Genomic DNA, 22,755 nt, shown 5'->3' with positions numbered 1-22,755 from the left:
TTTCTTAAAAAAAACTAAATTATTTCATAGAATTTAATTATGGTAAGTGTGTTTGTGAATGAAGGCATGATATATAAAGTTGTGCATAAGTATGTATGTTTTAAGTGTGAATGTGTGAGTGTATGTTTAGATAGAATTATGGTAGAATATATGTATGTATAAATGAGGATAAATATTTAAACCATCACGAACCACACTCCATACCAGTAAGTGGCGGTAATGCTACTAAAAGTTTCTTGCCAACCGCCATAAAACCGACAAGAAGAAGAACTCTTGAAAAACAGATTCATCCTCCGTACCACTTGGTGGCGGTACTCCCTTCATGTTCAGGTTTGCAAAACGCGTCAGAGAACAAGAAGCCTCAGCTATATTTCGGCTTCTGGACTCAGTTTCAGAGGTTGGTATGTTTATGTCAAATGTTCTACTTCTTTGTTCAGAAGGTCAGTGGTTGTCCGGGACTTTCTGTGTGTGGTTCTGTGATTGTGAGAACAGAGAATTGGTCTGTGTTAGTGGACACGTGGCTCTAGTTCAGGCTGTCTGTCAGTTGAATTTTGAACAAACTATAGAATTACGTGTTAGCTTCTGCTTGGGCTGTGTTATAAAATTGTTCAACAAACTAGTGATGATGAGATAAATCTTTATGAAGCATTTAAATCTTTCCAACGACGTTATTTTAGCTTGTTCTTGCTCGCGCACACCCCCTGCAGGTCATAAACTGTAATGGGTAAAAGTGAATTTTCTCAAAACTGTGTTAAATAAATTTAACCATTGTTGAGAAACGAGATATGGTCTACCTGTTGCTCGTTATCTCGTCTCTCCAGGTCCGTTAATGTTGTGTGTAAAAGTGAAACCACAAAGACAACAGTCATTGTTCCACTTCACAATCAACCAGAATTTATTCAAACAATCAATTGTATAAAATCACACTAAAAGCTCAACATAATCATCAGAAACCAAAGCCACAAAGAAGAAATTAATTACCTTAGAAAAATACAAACATACGAAGACGCGCCTTCGGAGACCACTGTGTGCGGCAGTTAAGACAATTCCGCCCCTGTTAGCTCAATTACTTTTATGTCAAGGCGGGTTCTTTACTGTCTGATGAATCTAACGTACAGTTTAGAGGTGGTCTCAAACAGCCCGTAATGACGTGCTGCTCTTTGCACGCCAGAGACCATGCAGGTAAACATAATTAAAACTAGCATAATTAAACAAATATTTCCAACACAATGTATGTTTCTCGTGTGAGCAAATTATCAATGACGTGTTTGTCTCTGATTAAGTCTTGTTAAGTATCTTTTACATTCTGGTAACACACCTGTCGTAGTGAAGGTACCCCCTCTTTTTCATGAATGAAAAACTCATGTAATAACTACAGGGGCAGTTATGTTTTCAAACTAGCTCAGTGTTAACAGTAAAGAGGAGTGCACAATAGATATATAGGGATCCTTTAACCTTTGTTTAAACAGCTTCCTAAGCCTCGTCATCAAATCTTCCTGAATTTCTGGCCACACACTCTAAGGCAGTGGTCCCCAATCCCCGGTCCCTGGACCGGTACCGGTCCGTGGACCAATAGACCCTTTTCACATGATGTCACACAACCTCCATTTTGGCTCGAAGCTGTGTATCCTTAGTTCCGGTGTACATAGTAAGTAACGATAAAGTTGTCTATTTCATATATATATATGTAAAATAGACACATATATATCTATTTATATCTATATAGAGACATATATATAGAAAGAGAGATTTAGATACATGTATATATCTGACAGCATATGTTGATCAGACAGAACACCGGAGCATGGAGTTTACACAGTCTCTAAAACATTTGCCTAAAATAAGATTTGAAGATAGATCACGATTTGCAAACCAATTTTCTCTGACAACAAAATCTAAATTAGACAAAGGCTAGAAATTCTTCACCGAACAATACCTGTTTGACTATGAAGGTAGGTATTTTTGTTTTGCGTAACCGATAGCTTAGCATTAGTGAATTTTGTTAGCTAGCCAACTACGTGACATAACTGTTCCTTAACCAGAACTTTTTACTGTTTTTGAACTATAACGTTTTAGGCTCTAATCTTGATCAGATTCTTATATTATAGACTGGAGTTGCCACTCATCCCATAAAATAGGGGTTTGTTTGTTATAAGCAGAGATGTCCGGTGCCGCCGCTGCTTTGTAATGCCTTCCTCTAATCGGACCACTTTTTCCGGTAACGAATAATCTAACGAGCTCGTATTTCAAATCCAGTAATCAGATTAAAGTTATTTTTATGTCCTTTATTTTCCATTAATACAGAAAATGAACCTCTAAACGTTACATCACTGACAGGCGGCGGTGTATATGTTTCCTAACTGTGGCTAAAGCTGCTGCTAGCTGGTTTACTCATGATCGGAGGCTTGTTGGAGAATGGTAAATTGACAATGACTAATAACGGTTATCTAACACGTAAACACTGTTTTATAAAATACAGAAAGTGAACCTCTAAACGTTACAGCGCTGACAGAGAGTATATTTTTTCCTAAATGTGGCTAAAGCTGCTGCTAGGTGGTTTACTCTCCTATCGGAGGCTGTTTATTTTATACACAGTTAGAGAATGGTGATTTTACAATAATTAATAACAGCTATCTAACACTTAAATGCTGTTATTATTAAACTTACCTTTTATTATATCCTTAAGATGATGAGAATGCGGGAATTTTTCAGGTTGGTTCCCAAGGCAAAATCACACCGGAAGTAAAGATACCCAGGTTTGAGTTATGGCGGCCATTGTCTGACGTCACTGTGAAAAGGGTCTATTGGTACCGGGCCGCGCAAGAAATAATTAAATATTTCCGTTTTATGTATTATTTGAGTCAGGAGGATCTTTTATTTTGAAAATCCTTTAACCGGATTCTCTCGGTTACTTACGCGCCAACGCTGAGCCCACAAGCAGCAAAATGAGTAAGAAACAGATCAGGTGTCTTTGGAAAGTTTCTTTGCAAAGGGGAAAAGGCCCAGAGAAGAGACAGGAGGATGGATTTATCCCGGACCGGTAGGTGAGTCCCACATTACAAGCCGCTCTGCGTAACATGCGGGCTTGTTACATGCCCGCATGACATATAGGTTGCGATATGTCAGCAATCGGCTCGCTAATGAGGCAATGAAGCTTCAAACTGCTTCGCCACGTAGAGACCCAGCAGGCTATGGATATAAGCAACACTTCGGGTGTCATTGTTTCCAATCACTCCCAGATGGGACCGTCTCATTGCAGAGAAACAAGCTCAGGGCTCCCGTTAGTCATTATCATGAGTTAAAATTTTCACGAAAGTAAAATATTCGTTTTTGTGGCGCATCTGTATCTTATTTTGAAGGGATATATAAACGTTACCATAGCGACCAGAGTCAGAGAGCGTTTGGGCAGTGGTCGAGTAGAGCTTGTGAGTCATAAGTCTGGTTTAGACGGCAATTGTCGGCTGATTCTCCAAACCTCTGTGACCACAGAGCTGATAAAAGTACAACAGGATCGATCGGTTCGTGTCTCCAGCCACACGACAGGAGCAACATGAACCGATTCCAGTCACGAACATCGCGATTCCAGAAGAAATCCACAAAACTCCCAACATAGCATACGGGAATTTAGAATAACCAAACACGGATGACGATGTAGAAGCAATAGTGATAGTTTGTGGAGTCATTTTAAGAGATGAAAGACGTAACAAAAAGAAAAGGCGGTGGATAAAAGACGACGGGAGCAGCCGCTCTATTTGCTGCACTATGATTTGGAGGTGACTGTTTTTTCATAGTTAACATTTTTAACTGAATAAACATAAACATATATAATAATGACCTTTACATATAATAAAAAACATTTCCACATATCTCCGATATCCACCGGACTCTCAATTGCGCGATATTTCAGCTGTTTGGGATTGCCCTCTGTTCTTACGTCACCACGCTTTCTGATTGGCTACCTGTCACATTCAGCGGGTTGTATTCTCGTTCCCAGTCAGGGAAAACCCCACAGGCTGCGATAAAAGGGCCAAGACAACCTAAATTGGGTATATTCAGGATTTAGCGGGAACACCAACATGCAGAAGCCTTATCTGACGGTTCTCGACTCCCCCTCCCCCCCACTTCCCCGGCCGCAGCAAAATGTCCAAGTCTTGACCCGTCCGCGATAATAAAAATGTTGGGGACCACTGCTCTAAGGTATTGGGACAGCTGATACCATGTTTCCCTGTTGTGTTGAAATGCAGTTCTGCTACAGGATGGCCACTGTGGAGCAGTTGACCGCTATAGGGCAGGTTCTGGTCAACCCAGATCTGGACCTGACGCAGCGCTTCAGAGCACTGTTCACCTTGAGGAATCTGGGAGGTAAATCTGCAAGAAGCTATTTTAAATATTAAAATTAAAGTTGTTTTTATATCAAAAATACTGAAACATGTTATTTCATGGCGTAGGATCCCAATTCCTTAATGTACTATGGTCCAGAAGGGCCAACAAAATGAAAAAAAAACCATAATGGAAGTTATGAAAACATTTGGTAACTCAGTTTTTGTTGTTGGTTTTGTGTTCTGTTGACCCTACTGGGCTACGGAAAATTGTTACAATGTTATGTTTTGATTAGCTGTTTTAAGTTAGTGTTCAGTTTAATGTGCCAGAAACATTTAGACTTTATCATTTAGACTTTAGACATTAACATTACTAATGATAATAACTGTTCTGTGTGGGAAAATACTTTTTTCAGCTGTATATTTGCCAGTCCAATCAGCTGGTTCTGACAAATCTTCAGGTTTAAAATGTGTGGAACATCTGGATTTACTTGAACATCTTCTGACAGGTGCTGAAGCCATAGAGTGGATCAGCAAGGCTTTCACTGATGATTCGGCCTTACTGAAGCACGAGTTGGCCTACTGCCTGGGCCAAATGCAGGACAGACGGGCCATCCCCGTCCTTACAGCAATTCTCAAAGATACCAAGCAGGAGCCAATGGTCAGGCACGAAGCAGGTAAGACCTGGTATGGAGATGTAACAACTTTCTGTCAAATACGTGGCATAGAGTTTGTCAACCATTTATTAACAATCAGCTGGTACTAAATACACTCACTGACAAGATACAAGTAGACCCCCAGAGAGGACAGTTCAGTTTGGTTTACACCAGACGCCTCATGGACCGCTCTTGCCTATTGTTGCTGATGAGATGTAGGGCCGCCATCTTGGAGCGGTTGCCTGCTTCACTCAACGCTATACGTTTGGCAGGCGCAATGAAGTATCAGTGCATCTAAATCTGTTTATTATCACTGAATACTAAACAGATTTTCACACTTTTTTGCTAAAAAACTTATTCAAACAGTTTTCATAGCTACATGTACAAAGACATTTATTTTTAAAGTATTTTTGAGCTGTATTGATATATGATTGATCATATTTAAATATTCTTAGTGGGGAAAACAGAATAGAATAAGAATAGAATAGATTGATTTCTGATGAGTATTTTATAAAGCACACAGCCACTCAAGATTTGTTTGTCTACTAATATCAATACTAGAGGTGTGCCGATCAGCCACCGATCATAATTGACTGATTTGTGTGAAAATGTGTATGATCTGTGATCGCAAATCACGATCTCTTGTTGCCGATCTCCTGTATCTCATTCGCAGCCTGTGTGTGCAGCTGTCTCCTCTTTCCTTCACACTGCGCAAGCGCGCAGCAGTAAATCCTAAGCAATGTGGTGTGAAACTTGAACGCTCTGAGAGTGAACGGGGATGTTTGCGTGTTGGGGTGGAAAATTACCTCTTTATAAGTGAAGTATGACTGTCCAGTTAGAAATGAAAACCTTTGTCCCCTTCATGAGACTACTTACATTTTATTTATAAGACTCAACTGACTAAACATAATGAACAACTTTTGAGTTGATACTTTCCATTATTTCGTATCTCTAGATTTATAAGCAAGAAACAAAAGAATTATTTCATATTTAATTTGTATCAACCTATATGTAGTCAGAGTTTTAAACTCAAATCTTACAAAATAAACAGAGACAAAATGTTTTCATAAAAATTTATTTTACAATAACATACAATCAGATATTCAGCCAAAACGAACGAAAAAAACGAACTGCCTGAAAATACACAGACCGAGCCGTTGTCTGATTTCCGCTTTTAGTTTAATAAAAGAAAAAAACGAGTCTATTTTCATTTTCTCATTTTTCATTTCAAACGAAAAAACCAACTGCCTGAAAATACACGGACCAAAGACATTTCCCACTTCCTCACATCCTTCAAAACAAAAACAGGAGATTTGGGACGTGTCTTACTTCTGGTAGAGTGAAATAATTACATATAAATAATAGTCTTTTCCACTTGTGTAATTTTTTAATGTTATAATACATTTTATTGTATATTTATAATAATATATATAATATTGTTTTATTTCTAAGGTAGGCTCTTAATGTTGGGGAATCAATATTGGGGAATAATTAAAACTTTTTAAGATTTACAAAATCTCTGCTACCTTTCATAGCGGTATTAAACCAAGCACTATAGCTAATATTAACTGTGAGGGAAGTAAACAAAGTGCTACAAATGCAAGACAAATTTCAAATCTTAACGTTTAAGCACTCTTTCAAATAAAGTTATTCAACTTGAAAAATGGAGGTGAATTTTAGAAAGCAGTATTTATTAATAAAAACTGAGGATTAAATTGTTAATATCATAATTTAACTCTTCATCTGATGTTAGAAGACCAAATTTTATTATATTAAAACTTAAAAATGGAGTAGATTTCTTGCACAATATCTACTTTTGAATTTTTTTCTGAAAATATTCATGAAGTTGTAATTGAAATTAAAGCTCCGCGGAGCCTCAAGCGGCCCTCGCAGCCAAGCGCCGCTCAAGCCTATAGCCACCGCGGATGTTCCAGCACCGCCTCCCGCCGGCCACCGCCGACGCTCGCGCGCCGTCCTCCATGCGATCCGCTTCGATGTCTTCGGCAGCGTTCACTGGCCATGCACCCAAAATCTGGAGCAGATTGGGCCATGTGGCAAGGAGATACAGCTGTTTGATTAACCTAGGGGGCGCAGTGGAGTCAAATTGCAATTAAACTGTATTGGGCTCCTCAGAGGTTCACAAGTTTCACTCATAAAAAGTCTGGTGCAAATAGGATGATGCGTTTGTGAATAAGAGACGATCGTATGCATATGGCGAGGGACAGCCATTTTGCCACTCCCCCACGGGTCTGTAGGCATTGACAGAGTTCATCATCATCTCATGTTATGTCAGTGTGCACAGGGTTGGAATCCATGACACACCAACATGTTTTAGAGTGTAAAAGTAAGACATACAGTATAAAAAACAGGTGACTTCCTGTCGGAAGTGGGCGGGGCTAAGGTGATGTCATCAATCGACCACCTAACTGTGATGAGGGCTGGTCTATAATGAGACATAGAAAGTCTGATGCATCTGTGACCTGGCATTAGGAAGTAATTTCACATTCATGTTTCATGATGTATATTCAAAGTTTGGGACTTAGCCACGCCCCCACGGGTCAGTAGAGTTCATCACGGCAGAGTTCATCATCATTTCATTTCATGTCAGTCTGCACAGGATGAAACCAATAAGAATTAGAGAGAAAAAGTAAGACATACAGTAGAAAAAACAGGTCACTTCCTGTCGGAAGTGGGCGGGGCTAGGGTGATGTCATCAATCGACCACCTAACTATGATGAAGGCCGGTCTATAATGAGACATAGAAAGTCTGATGCAGCTGTGACCTGGCATTTGGAAGTTATTTCACATTCATGTTTCATGCTGTATAGTCAAAGTTTCGGACTTAGCCACGCCCCCACGGGTCAGTCGAGTTCATCATGGGAGAGTTCATCATCATATCATGTCATGTCAGCCTACACCGGATGAAACCCATATGACTTAGAGAGTAAAAGTAAGACATACAATAGAAAAAACAGGTGACTTCCTGTCGGAAGTGGGCGGGGTTAAGGTGATGTCATCAACTGACCATCTCAATGTGATGAGGGGTGGTCTGTAGTCAGATATAGGAAGTCTGATGCAGCTGTGACCTTCTATGTGGAAGTTATTGCATCTTGATGTTTCATGGCGAATAGTCAAAGTTTGGGACTTAGCCACGCCCACATGCTTTGACATAGAAAAATTCCTACGATAACTTTTCATCTTTAATGTCTCAAGTCTCTGCTGACTGAGTTTGAAGTCTCTATCTCAAAAGCTGCAGGAGGAGATAGATCAGATGCGATGTCTATGAAAAAGAGGAAATGGCTGATTTTGATCCAAAATGGCCGACTTCCTGTTGGGTTTGCACCATGGCTCCAAGAGACTTTTTTGTAGGTCCTGACATGATACACATGTGTACCAAGTTTCATAATTCTAGGTTAAAGCATGGCTTGGGGCTGATCATTTAAAAATTTCTAGGGGGCGCTGTAGAGAAATTAGGCCACGCCCATCAACGACTGTTATGTATTCCTGTTCGGGGATGGATAAGGATGCATCCTAGTGAGTTTGGTGCAGCTGGGCTGAACGATGTGGAATCTAGAGCCAAACGTATGGCGGCGGCGTTACCTCTGCTTCGCCGCGGTCCCACGGCCACGCCCTCTACAGAAGACTCTTGGCGCTTTAAAGCAAGTGAGACTAACATGTTATCTGTCATCCAACACAGAATCATGTTGATTAGGTGCAGTGAGCCAGAAAGGCAGCTTTCCATGGAAAAAAAAGCACTTCCTGTTCTGAGGGGGCGGGGCTTAGATGACGTCAGACTATGACAACATAGGATCGTAGGGGACCCTACCAGGATCACTCATGTCAAGTTTGGTGCAGCTGGCCTCAAAATTGTGGAATCCACAGCCAAACGTAAGGACACGGCGTTTAGGGTCACTTCGCCACGCCGCCACGCCCACCTGCTGGATTCAAATGAGCTTGGCTTGGAATCCTCAACACACCAACATGTTTTCTGTCTGTGGACACAGTTTCACCTCGATTAGGTCAAAGGGGTCAGATAGCGACCGTTCAGCGTAAAAAATGACACTTCCTGTTCTCAGGGGGCGTGGCCTAAGTGACGTCATCATTTGACCGTTGAGTATTGTAGAGCATCCCATGATGATCAATCACTGAAAGTTTGGTGCTTCTATGAGTTTTTTTCAAAGAGTTATAACAGTTTGATGTTTCATGGCGAATCGGTGACCTTTGACCCCCGGAAAGACCCCTTCAGCAAGCCCGAAAACGCAAACCTACGATAACTTTGGATCGGCCATGCCTTATGAACGATCTGACCGAGTTTGAAGCCGATCGATCGAAATCCCTAGGACAAGTTCGATCAAATGCGAACCCTGCAAACGCCCAAAATCGGGTCAAAATCGGAACTTTAATCCAAAATGGCCGACAATCTGTGATACTTGCACTATGACATTAATTGTAAATTCTGAGTGTTTTGGGGAGCTGTACAAGTGTACCAAGTTTCAAGTCTCTACGATAAAGTAAGTGAATAGGAAAGGGTCCTTTGAAAGTTGCTAGGTGGCGCCCTTGAGCCGTTTCTTGTGCGATTTTTGCAACCACCATAAAATACGAAATTTTTCACCGGGCTCTATGCCCCCGCCACGTTTGGTGAGTTTTTGAATATGATAAAGCCCCCAAAAAGCCAATTTATTTGGCACGGGAAAAATAATAAACAGCAAGGTTTCAATAGGCTCTCGCAGCGCTTAGCTGCTCGGGCCTAAAAAGGTTCATTATGTCAAAATCTCAGTCACAAAATGCACAGAAATAAATTTTTTTATTTCTTTCGCAGAAAGTCATTGCAGGGCATTTACCTTCATACATACAGGGTAGCCCACGAAAATGTAGCCCGCCTTCCTGGCAGAGTGGCACGCCGAATGAATCCTTCCCCAGTGAACACAAAAGTGTACATGAGAATTTTTGAGGAATTTTATGGACAGTTGATGCTGGAAGAACGTGAGTACGCCTTCTTCCAACAGGACGTCACACGTGTCACTTGCACGAATTCGAGAGGCATTTACAGGAGACAGGATTGTCACCAAAGGATTGTGGCCACCGAGATCGCTGGACTTAACAACTTGTGACTTTTATCTGTGGGGCAATTTGAAGGGAAAAGTGTAGGCTAATAACCCAAGAACTTTACAGCAGTTGAAAGACAATATTCGTAATGCAATTGGTGCATTGGTACCCCAGAGTTGCGTCGCATATATGACAATATGTTAAGGCGCATTGACGCACAAGGGGATCATTTCCAGCACTTTCTGTAAAGAGTGAGTAACGATTTTGGCATTTCAAGTTCTTTCTTTATTTACTGAAGGCCGCCAGTAATGCTATAGTAACGCGGGCTCCTTTTTGGTGGGCCACCCTGTAGTTATGAATTCAATATATAAATTTTTTGTGGGAGTGGAATAGAAAGCTATTTGGTTCTTATTTTCTTTAGATATATCATTTATGATTATTAAACAAATTGGGGGGGATTTTTGAGAGACAGCAGGCACAAATCGTGACACCACACCTACTAATGGCACTTCCGGTGGCAGGTGTGACACCTGCCACAAGTGCCACTGCTTTCGGGACTAGCTGCCAGTGCTGCCACTGCGTTCGGCTGACTTCGGCTGACCTCGGCACCTCGTACTGGCACTTCCGCTGACACCTGCCACAAGTGCCACTGCTTTCGGGACTAGCTGCCAGAGTTGCCACTGCGTTCGGCTGACTTCGGCTGACCTCGGCACCTCTTACTGGCACTTCCGCTGACACCTGCCATTAGTGCCACTGTTTTCGGAACTAGCTGTCGGTGTTGCCACTCCGTTCGGCTGACTTCAGCTGACCTCGGCACCTTATACTGGCACTTCCGGTGGCAGGTGTGACACCTGCCACAAGTGCCACTGCTTTCGGGTCTAGCTGCCAGAGTTGCCACTGCGTTCGGCTGACTTCGGCTGACCTCGGCACCTCTTACTGGCACTTCCTCTGACACCTGCCATTAGTGCCACTGTTTTCGGGTCTAGCTGTCAGTGTTGCCACTGACTTCGGCTGACTTCGGCACCTTCCAAGGGTTGCCACGACCTCATACTGGCACCTCCCACGCCTCACGGACTGCTCTCGTCTATTTTTGCTGACGAGATTTAGGGCGGCCATCTTATAGCGTTCGACCGCTCCACTCGGCGTTATATGTTTAACAGGCACAATGACGTATTTGAACATTTAATCTTTCATAACACGCTGTTTTGTTACTGGAAACCTTATACATGCAGCCATATTTATAAACAGTTGTATTTTTAATTGTGTTATACATACTTCAGCATATTTAAATATGCTTAGTGGGGAAAACAATAGAATAAGAATAGAATATTCTTTGGTGACAGCTTCTGTGTCAGATTTAATATGAATGAATTTATAATTAATGAAAATAATGGTGGATCTGGCACAAAGTATTCCTCTTAAGTATTCTGTTCCCTTAAAAAAGCAAATATGCCCTGGTCTATTTTTTATACAGTCTCAAATTTCAGCTTCCAATAAACAGCCTCAGTGAAAACATGTTGACAGTTTCCATAAGCTGTCACTTGTGCCACGGGCTTCTGGGTAAGGTGCCCTTGTGCCACCTTACCACTGGGTAAGGTGGCACAAGTAAGGTGGCCATGGGTGCCACAGGCTGCTGGCCTCATTCTCTGTTTCAGACAGAATGTAGCATATGAATAACTTTAGTTCAAACAAATAGAAATAAAATATATCTTAATTACAACATAATTCTCATACATATTTAAATATACAGCCGGTGTTCAGACTTAAATAGAGAAAGACAACTCCTGCACTGTCAGATGGGACCTCTTCTGCAACAGCTGATAATAGCTACCACTAGGTACCTACCACTACAACTGACACTCGGTTGCCATGGTATGTCAGTGCTGACAAGCTCCTGTCAATTCCGGATTATAATTATTTTCATACAGTGACCTTAATATAATGCTATTAATTATTAAACCGGGTAAGTTCACTAATATTGACTTATTAGTTAATATTTGTGACAGTGGCAACATGAGATATTGACAATTCCACAGTGACATTATGTTCAGCATGGTTCCATGACAGTGCACAGGATGTCATAAGTTATAGTGGCTGCCTGGTCTATTATCTAATAGACCAGGCAGCCACTATAACTTTCATTGTTTTTTGTTAAGATAATGCAATTTTTTAAAAAAGAAACATGTTATCATAATTTTCCAAAAATGTCTGTTAACCAGTTTTAAATAGTTACTTGTTTTTATTTATTAAATTTAATCCCCGCTATTTTTCATTATTTGTCAAGTTTATTACAGATTTGTGTGGCATACATGAAGGTTGCTTCTCTGTGTTTGTTTCTGGTTCTGTTCATTGTCTTCAAAGTTTTCTTATTCAAAGATGAGAAAATGACTAAAATCTGAGCTACAAAATGCATTTCAATAGTATTTTCAAGGCAACAGGAGGATTTTCACTTTCAAGTTAAACCACCTTCAAATTTTTTTACACCATATTGAATATTGATAAGTCAAAACACAAAGTATTTACACCTCAAAAAATTTGACAATGTGTGAATCCTAAGCAGCATTAAGAACAAGATTGTTACATATTTTTGGAAATAAAAATTATTTTGGGTTATACTTAAGATGAAAATGCTTTTTTCAAAGAAAATTGTGCTGCTTACATATTATTTTATTTGGCAGATATGTTTCAACATTTTTTCAAGTTTATGTCACAAAGTATATTCATAGTAATTGATTTGTCAGTATTTATTAGCCATTGTATGTAAATACTTTAAACAGCAATTTGAAGTCTGCTGTAAAATTCATGTTTAGTCAACGTGTGAATTTACTACATCAGGATCAAATAACTTATTATTCCTCCATGAGAAATTATGATCATTAAGCTTAAATTTATTTTTCAAACTTTCTTAATTTCTACAATATACGTTAATTAGCATAGCTTACAGAGTCTGATTATTATTACTATTATCCAGTTGCAACATTTGGCTTCCTGTTGCACCATGTCAGCCACTGTTCTGCGATATAAACATGGGCAAGGGTTGAATGTCATTTTGATTAAGTAAAAAGTCCTATTAACTATCAGTGATGTGTGATTAACCAGATGTGTCCTTGAACATAGTGACAGGTTCCACTGTAATAGTGACACTTTATAGTATATTCAATTGGCCATCTTGCCTGAATTAAACTCAGTCAAAAATATTCAATGTGTTAAATGGATAAATAACCAATTACCATTGAATTTTTTTTTATAAACACGCATTATAAGTAAGATGTTTTCAAAAAACTGTCATTGCCATCCCCTAAAACATCGGCACCAGTTGTGACAGCTCTGAAACATCCTTGATACCTAACGGCAGCTCTAGCAGAAGCCAGACTCAGCTGTTACAAAGGTGCCGAAACCAATGGCATCCCTGATACCTGCTGTGTATTTGATTAATACAAAGACGAAAGGAGTCAGCTGGATTATTCAGATGAACTTTAGTGAATAAATAGGATGAACGAATCATACATGATATACAAAACGTGTAGGAATTCAGCTAACATAAGTATTTCTGCGAAAAAAAACTCTTATTAAATTCTGTCTTCTTCGTCTGTCTTTAAGTTCTTCTACTAGTAAATAAAGCATCATGGGATATGTAGTCCATTTGCCTAAGTCAGTGGCAAAACTGACAGCTAGACCCGAAAACAGTGGCACTGATGGCAGGTGTCAGAGGAAGTGCCAGTACGAGGTGCCGAGGTCAGCCGAAGTCAGCCGAACGCAGTGGCAACTCTGGCAGCTAGTCCCGAAAGCAGTGGCACTTATGGCAGGTGTCAGCGGAAGTGCCAGTACGAGGTGCCGAGGTCAGCCGAAGTCAGCCGAACGCAGTGGCAACTCTGGCAGCTAGTCCCGAAAGCAGTGGCACTTGTGGCAGGTGTCAGCGGAAGTGCCAGTATGAGGTGCCGAGGTCAGCCGAAGTCAGTGGCAGCACTGGCAGCTAGTCCCGAAAGCAGTGGCACTTGTGGCAGGTGTCAGCGGAAGTGCCAGTACGAGGTGCCGAAGTCAGCCGAACGCAGTGTCAACTCTGGCAGCTAGTCCCGAAAGCAGTGGCACTTGTGGCAGGTGTCACACCTGCCACCGAAGTGCCATTAGTAGGTGCGGTGTCACGATTTGCGCTTGGCCCTGCTGGGATTTTCAGGCTAGAGGGGAAGAAAATTGATTTCAGAGTTCCTTATGAATTTGTTGTAACATTTTTGTTCTATAAAGTCACAACCCTCATAGTTTCAGTACATTTTGTGAGTGCATCCACTCACGAAATGTACTGAAACATACATTTTAGTTCCATTAGTCCTTTTATTTTTCACAATTTTTTAAAAATATTTTTTTATATATGTGTTATACGTTTGTCTTTAACTTGAGCTTTCTTAGCAAATTAGCTCCACTTTATACCAAACTAACTTTTAGCCATAAAAGAGATGGGGGTTTTCCGAGTAACAGCTGAATATGTAATCATGTCTCTTATTAGTCAAATTGCAGGGGGAATTGCCTTTAGGCTGTTAAATTGAATATTAGTACATTTTAATGTGTATTTTTTGCACATTAAATATGGAAATATTAATATTAAATATTATGCTCTGTATTCAACAAGTCATAACAAAGCACATTTGAACAGCAAAGTATGTCTAGCAATGACTTTGGAAAGTGAAAATACCTTTACTGTACATTTAAAATCAACATGTTTTTGTTGTAGTTGTACTTCTTAGCAGCACATGCGTAAACTGTGACTGGCATTTTGGATGTTGAAGTTTCAACACAGAGAGGCGTTCTGTCCCAATTCTCACATTTTTGCACGCTTGTAACCTGCACACTCAAATCCTTATGTGCACTTTGAGTCCACACTTCACAGAGGGGCGAAGGGTGCAGCCCGAGTATTGGGACTGGGCCATTAGACACTCTGAGTGTGTCTGTGTAGACTACCTCTTCTACTGGCTTGGACAGGCAGTCTGTTCATCAATTTGACCACTGCTGCCACCTAGTGATCTGAGGGTGTTACGTCCACCAAGGGCACAACATATTTGAGGACACAAGACAACAGATGAGGGTTCAACAAAAATTTTTATTCATAAATTCTCTTCACTTTGATTTTCTTAGTTCAGCTTCTGATTTTCTGTGAAGAAAATAAAGTTCAAGCCCTCAGATCCCGTGTCCCAAAAAAATAAAGAAAACAAAACCCCAAAAGTATTAACAGAAAATTGGACCTGGTGAGCCGGTCAAACAGAACAAAACGGTACAGCAGGGGGGCAACCCTATACAGGGCCGTCGAAGCCCCTACTAGTACCGGACTAAAACAAAAAGAACCTAATGCAAAAGAAAGATCGAAAACAGGACAACCGGTTCCACCAGGCCAAACACACAACGGAAAAACAAACAAACAAAGGCTAACAGAGATACCACATGGCAGGCTGGAAACCTCAGCTGCGGCCCACAGCGGCTGGTTTAGCGCACACCGCGCCTGGTGGTGGTGGTGGAGCGAGCGGAAGCGAGCGGAAAGGCGGAGCCCAGGCGGGAATGGAGGGGAGGCACTCTACATGCCGAAAGCCAGCCTATTTATAGGCGGACCAACAGCACCACAAATTAACGTAATTAAATGACCAAAAAGAAATTATCCAAACTCCAAAATATATTTACAAAAGCTCATTTAATCAAGGTCTATAAGAAAACAAAAAAAAGAAATGGACAAAAATCATAATGTGCCCGAAGCACATAACAGAGGGTTATTTATCAGTCAAGCATGAATAACCAGTCTTGAAGTCCTCCTGCTTCTCATGCCCCCCACCCCGACACCTCACTACACACCCCCACTGTTTGAGAAGTACTGGTTTATTGAAATATTCCACACCTGATTATCATGCTATCTGAGAGGAAGCAGAGAAGAGTAGTACAGGAGATGGATTCACATGAAAGGTGTAGAAGCAATGGGTGTGTTATGATTCACTGTCTGCTTATAGGGGAGGCCCTTGGAGCAATTGGTGATTCAGTGGTTGTGGAACTGCTGAAAGAGTACAGTCAGGATCCTGTCATAGAGGTAGGAACACAGACACAGACTCCTGGATAACTAAATGCTTAGATTCCTGAGCTTTTTGTTTTTAGTGAAACTAAATGATCATATTGAGTAATTCAGGAATGTAGCAAAAAGTTTACCTTTTTTTCCCACAATTCTTAATATTTAACTTATTTAGATGTTTAAAACTGGATCGGTGGTAAAATGAAGGCCTTAAAATATCTTATTTACGTAAAAGAATAATTTGGTCTTAAAGCTGCACTATGGGGTGCAGTGGTGGCGCAGGGGGCAAAGCACGACCCATGTATTGAGGCCTTAGTCCTCATGGCAGTGGTCGCAGTTCAATTCCCGGCCTGGCGGCATTTGCCACATGTCTTCCCCCTCTCTCATTACCCTGTTTCCTGTCTAACTACTTTCAAATAAAGGCCACTAGAGCCAACAAAACTTTTCTTTAAAAAAAAAAAAAAAGCTTCACTATGTAACATTTATAAAAAATCTTTTTTTTTTTTTTACATATTTGTTGAAACTCACAATGTTGGTATGAAATAGAATATCTGTGAAAAAACTGAGCTCCTCTGCCTTCCAGCGCTAACTAGAAACAACCAATCAAAGTCAGGAGGTGGGTCTTAGCACCGTTGAGCACAATCTCATGTGGTTGCTTGTCCCTCTTCCCCTTCCCCACTTGCTCTCTGCTGTAATGCACCTATTAGAGCAGTGCTTCTCAATTCCAGTCCTCAGGCCCCCCTGCTCTGCATGTTTTAGATGTGCCTCTATTCCAGTACTGTTGATTCAAATGATTGCAGCCATCAAGTGCTGCAGAAGCCTGTTAATCACCCACAGATTCAATCCAGGTGTGTGGCAGAAGGGAAACACCTAAAACATGCAGGGCAGGGGGGCGTGAGGACTGGAATTGAGAAACACTGTATTAGAGAATGTTGTGGAGTTAGCATGGTCATCAATGATGGCGAATAAACAGTTTTCCTGGAACGGTTAGCTGTTTTTTCTGCAATTAGCATATTTAGCAGCATTGATTGACAACGTTAAGACCCTCCTCCTTGCTCTGATTGGATTTTTCTGGTCAGGAGCAGTGTGTTTCTTCAGACGGCAATAGCAGCTCAGGTCGGAGGTGGAGGATATCGATCTTTTGACAGATTATCTGTCTCATACCATACAGTCAAGACATGGTGACACTTTTAACAAATCAGTGATTCTTGAGAATAGGGACAAAACAGGTCCTATGGATAAAGCACAAAATTTGAATAAAATATACACAAAATATCTTTTTTTTTTTTTTTTTTTTTTTTTCAAATATCTGACTAAACTAACCTGGGTCATGTGAGCACAACAATGTATGTTTTCCTGATGTTTGCTGAATATTTTTTTATTTTAAACATTGTAGTCGGTGGATGATGCCTGTAAAATCCCTCGTCCAGGAGCAGAACTCAATACATTGTAATAGTTTAAAACAATTAAAGGAATACTAAGATAATATGACAATTAAGTATAAGTATTCATATAAATAATAATAAAAGTATCAATGAATTGAATTAAAAATCATTTTTATATATTTTCCAACTCCATTGAAATTTGTCCCTAGTTTTTGTCAACACTGTCAGACATGAAAAGAATGTAAAAAAAAAAAATCAGGCATTATTGGGGGGCACCAGAACTTCTGAGGACCCCATGACCTCTTCTTTTTACTCACTAGTTTGTCACCACCTTCATTTCTGTCAACTCTGTCAGATGGACTTCTTGTTTTTTGTTTTAAATAATATTTCTTTTGTTTCTTGAGAAGCATTTGTCTGTAAAACTGACTAATATATCACCCTTGGGGTCATTAAAAAATATTTTACATTTATTTTGTCAGATGGTCAGGTCGATTAAAAATATATATTTTTTAAAAATGTTGCAACTGGGAGCCTGTACCTTAGCATCTTTACATTTCCAAAACATTATTTGTCATATTTGCATACATAAGGTTGAGAAATAAAAAAAAATTGGGGAAAATTTAAACCCATTTTGTCCCTATCCTCAAGAATCACTGAAATATGTAAAAACATATTATTTTTAAAAGTTACGTAGCGCAGCTTTAAATATGTTAATCTCCAGCCTTAAATTTTATCGTGGCAGCACTATTTAATCTTGTATGTGTAGTTGTTTTTTCTTTCTCATGGGACTGTTCTGCCAAGTAAAAGTTTGAGTCACCTGCCACATTTTCATTGTGTTCTGTAACTCAAGGCGTTTGAGACTACCGTTAACGAGCTACTACTAGGCCCTTGCAAATTTATGGCCAGTTGGGTTGATGACATTCATTGTTACCACTGGCTCACTTCTTTTGCCAACCCATACGAGTCTTAAAGCAATCTGTCAAAAAATAAATAAATAAATTTAATTCATAGCAACATTAAAAATTTATTTAAATTAATTAAATGAATTAAAAGTCTTACATTTGACTTGCTGAAACCTGAAGATACACTTCTTTCAGTGTCCATAGAAGCCTAATGGCAAAACTTACTTGTCCATATTTTCCCTCTGATTTTCAGGTAGCAGAGACGTGTCAGTTGGCAGTTTGTCGACTGGAGTGGCTTCTTGGTGGTGGAGAGACACAGCTGAAGGATGGCAGTATCGATATGAACCCCTACTGCTCCATAGACCCAGCTCCTCCAGCATCCAGAAGGAGCGTACCAGAGCTACGCTCTGTGCTGCTAGATGAAAGTCTGCCACTGTTTGAACGCTACCGGGCCATGTTTGCACTGCGGAACCTGGGCACAGAGGAGGCTGTGGTTGCCCTGGGTGATGGTAGGTCGGTTACGGAAGTCTACAAATAGATCAAGGGGTGTATTCACACCAGGAAAGTCATTTGGTCTGTTTGTTTGGTCCGGACCAAAAGTGGACTTTTTTTTTTTTATTTGGTGTGGTTTGCTTTCAAATTATGCTGTTTTATAAGCAGACTATAATTTGTTAGTGAAACCACACAGGTGACGATCACTGCTCCTATTTGATAGAAATGCTCGAGGGACAGAGCACAGACCTGGGAAAAACAAACATGGAATCCTACTTGCTGCATTTGTGCTGTAACTGCAGTGCCATTTTGAATGTCAAGAACAGCTCATTAAACACTGGTTTCCCAATGGAATATTTCTAACTTTAGATCAGCTTTGGCAAATGTGTGTTGCAAGCTGAATCAGACGAGATGCGAGATACACCCTTACCATCAGCCATTCCTCCCACAAGTGCTGTTCTCCCAATACAGCCTGCTAAGCTAGGTCCACCTTGTGATTTAAATGACAGTGAATCATTTTGGCCTATACTGGGTAGCTACCCAAAGTGTGTATTCAGTACATCACTAAGATCATTCAGTCCTTCCTGGTACAACACACAAGCATGGCTAGAATATTCTGTTAAGCGAAATGCATGCTTATGATTTCTCTGTCGGAAATATAGCACTGATAATGAGAGGGATGTTTTTACCTTAACCGGTTTTAACAACTGGAAAACAGTACTTGATCAGGACAAGGGGCTACAGAGACATGTCCAGCCACAATCATATTCATAATTCAACCATCTGGACTCAGCACAAAAGCAGAGGCTACAGGGGGACTGTAGACTCCCTGTTGGTTGGCAAAACACAACTTGAAAACCCACAATCAAGAGCCCATACCCTTGATTACTATATCAAGAGTCTGTTAAGTTTCTCTGTGTGAATGAGTTGGGGCTCCGTAGGACTGCAGAAACTTTGAAACATGATGGGCATACAGCTGACAATAGTGATGTTGCTTCAGGTATTTTTTTAAAACTGATGGGGTACACCTTAGAGAAGGATGAGAAACTAGGAAACATTACTAAAGGTATCCTAAAGAATGCAAAATATACATTTAAGGATATCCAAAATAAAATAATTCAAACACTTGCAGAGAGGGTGCTTGCAGAATCAGGAAAACATATGAAAATGCTGATTCTGCAGGATTTTGCCTCAAAAGTGTTGGGACCAGAGACAGTCAATGTGGAAAATTTGACAGTGGTGCTCCAATTTGTCAGCAGTTCCATGCCAGAAAGACATCTAATCGGATAGCTTGACTTGGGTCAACTTGATGCAGAGTACATCACTTTTGAGGTACCGACACTCCCCTTTGATGCTGGCTACAATGCTGACAACATACTTAGCCAGTGTTATGATGGAGCATCTGTGATGAGTGGGGTAAGAGTTGGTGTACAATTCTGCTCCAAAAGAAGCTTGCAAGACATTTAGCACATTCACTGTAGTGTCATTGATAGAGAAAAAGGCAGGAAGAAAAGATAAAGCCTATGAATTAAAATGAGGTTGATCATTTTCATTTTTTATGCGATTAATTGATTTATTGTTTATCGCGACAGGCTTAGAAGTGCATATGATGACACACCAAATGGTTCATCCCAGTATTAAACTTGTAACATCTTTCTCTCTAGGGCTGCAATGCTCCAGCGCTTTATTCCGTCATGAGATCGGTTATGTTCTGGGCCAGATGCAACACCCAGCAGCCATACCAGCACTGCGGGAAGCTCTGGAGCGTTCTAAGGAGAACCCAATGGTCCGACATGAGGCAGCAGAGGCTCTTGGGTCCATTGGGAAAGAGGAGTGTCTGGCTGTGCTGCATAGTTACCTTAGAGACCAAGAACGTGTTGTCAAGGAAAGTTGCGAGGTTGCCCTGGACATGCTGGAATATGAAAACAGTGATAAGTTCCAGTATGCAGACGGACTGGTCAATCTGCAGAGTTAATTATTACCACCCTGTACCTCACAGAGAGTTGCATGGCTGGGACCTTGATGCATTAGACAGGGTTCCAGTCCAGGCTGGATACATGAGGAATGTTATCCTTCATACTTTCCAGGTCCAGAAGAGTGGAAGATATTTATTTCTTAAAATGTGGATAATCATAATACCATTACTTCCTTTCTTACTTTCTTGAATCATTTTCTTCCTTTTTTTTCTTCCTTCTTTTCTTTCATTTTCTTCCTTGTTTCCTACCTTACTGTCTGGTTTTTGCTAGTTCCATAAATACATAATGGGCTTCAGTATTCTATTGTTACAGTGAATGAAACAGGTTAATCATTTTTGAAAACTTTAGTCTGGAAAAGATATGTTGCAACCCTGATTGCACTCTGAAAATATACAGAAAATAAAAAATACATAAAATGAAAGACACTGGTTGATTGATTTTTAGTGCTCTACTGCAGTGTTTTTCAACCCTGGTCCTCAAGGCACACTTTCAATTTCAGTCTGTTTATGTATGCCTGACATCAGTCATACAAAAACATGGTTGTGTAAGCTGTGGCGGGTGGGTGTCAGCAGATTAAACAGAATTAGATGCGCTGATACTTCATTGCGCCTGCCAAACGTATAACGCTGAGTGAAGCAGGCGACCACTCCAAGATGGCGGCCCTACATCTCGTCAACGACAATGGGCAAGAGCGGTCCATGAGGAGTCTGGTGTAAACCAAACTGAACTGTCCTCTCTGGGTGTCTACTTGTATCTTGTCAGTGAGTGTATTTAGTACCAGCTGATTGTTAATAAATGGTTTGCAAACTATGCCACGTATTTGACAGAAAGTTGTTAAATCTCCATACCAGGTCTTACCTGCTTCGTGCCTGACCATTGGCTCCTGCTTGGTATCTTTGAGAACAGCTGTAAGGACGGGCATGGCCCGTCTGTCCTGCATTTGGCCCAGGCAGTAGGCCTATTCATGCTTCAGTAAGTATAACCAGTTTAAAAGCTAAACTGAATGGTTATATGCCAGACATGGAAAACTGGGATGCACGCCATGCCATTATCTTCAGAATTTAGGTCTCATTGCATCTCGCGGTGACAACATTGCAGTCTGTGGGCTGAGGGAAATACAGCTTTAATTTGTAGCAATTCAAGAGCTACCCAGCTTTTATTGTGTTGCACTCTCGAAACAGACAGGAGTCCTTCTTCAGTTTCGGCACCTTTATTTGCCCCACGCTGTGTGTATTTTTATTTTTATTTTTGGTCATGGGCTGCTCTCGCCTATTGGAGCTGACGAGATTTAGGGCGACCATCTTGGAGCGGTACGCCACTCCACTCAGCATTATATATTTGGCAGGCACAATAAAGTTTCAGCGCATTTAATAGGTCATAACACGCTGAATAGTAATCAATTTGTCACGTATTTAAATTTTAGGCATACAGCTATTAAAACTGCATGGATAGGAACGTAGAGTTTAGCATATTTAAATAATTTTGGTGGAATACAATATTTTAAAGTATGACATGTTTTGCAAGATACAACCAAAGATGCAATTTATTCACACACACATTATGTATATTTTCAGATAATCTCATACATATATATATATATATATATATATATATGTATGAGATTATCTGAAGAAAAAAATATATATATATATATATATATATATATATATATATATATGTTATCTGTTGTGACAACAATATTTACATGTTCATTACATTTTTACACAATAGCCTTGAAATAGGACAGTTTTGCAGAGCTTTTTTCTGGTGCTGCCTTTCTGCAAACCATCCTCATCTCTTTATCTTTTGGAAACCTTTAAAACAAAAACGTGATATCTGGGAGTATGTACACAAAAAAACATTGTCCGAATGAGGTCCATGTTATTTTATTTATATACTGTTATTTAGTGAGTTCAGTGAAGTTATTTTATACTGGCTG

At 40.3% G+C, this 22,755-nt stretch overlaps 1 protein-coding gene across 2 annotated transcripts; it reads left to right on the top strand.

Moving 5' to 3' along the window:
* The first annotated feature begins 288 nt into the window (after positions 1–288).
* dohh (deoxyhypusine hydroxylase/monooxygenase) lies at positions 289–21,237 on the top strand. 2 transcript variants are annotated; one of them, XM_014975950.2, is made up of 6 exons: positions 289–397; positions 4,256–4,362; positions 4,829–4,996; positions 16,006–16,082; positions 18,602–18,857; positions 20,505–21,237. In XM_014975950.2, exons 2-6 carry the CDS (start codon positions 4,257–4,259, stop codon positions 20,813–20,815), a joined length of 918 nt encoding a protein of 305 aa, XP_014831436.2. In that variant the 5' UTR covers positions 289–397; position 4,256; the 3' UTR covers positions 20,816–21,237. The 2 variants fall into 2 exon arrangements, with proteins under 2 accessions (XP_014831436.2, XP_014831435.2); XM_014975949.2 differs by having other exon boundaries at positions 296–397; positions 4,245–4,362.
* Positions 21,238–22,755: the final 1,518 nt, after the last annotated feature.

This window comes from Poecilia mexicana, unplaced genomic scaffold (genome assembly GCF_051168715.1).
Source record: "Poecilia mexicana isolate PSO_F unplaced genomic scaffold, ASM5116871v1 scaffold_4, whole genome shotgun sequence".
Lineage (NCBI taxonomy): Eukaryota > Metazoa > Chordata > Actinopteri > Cyprinodontiformes > Poeciliidae > Poecilia > Poecilia mexicana.
Note: the sequence above shows the minus strand (reverse complement) of the source record. Positions and strands in the feature narration are given on the sequence as shown.

What these genes read in the sequence shown, in the direction of transcription:
- dohh (XM_014975949.2), top strand. Translation starts at nt 323, where the DNA reads ATGTTCAGGTTTGCAAAACGCGTCAGAGAACAAGAAGCCTCAGCTATA. An exon ending in TTCTGGACTCAGTTTCAGAG is followed by an intron (nt 398 to 4,244) that starts GTTGGTATGTTT and finishes GTTGAAATGCAG; the next exon opens with TTCTGCTACAGGATGGCCAC. An exon ending in CACCTTGAGGAATCTGGGAG is followed by an intron (nt 4,363 to 4,828) that starts GTAAATCTGCAA and finishes ATCTTCTGACAG; the next exon opens with GTGCTGAAGCCATAGAGTGG.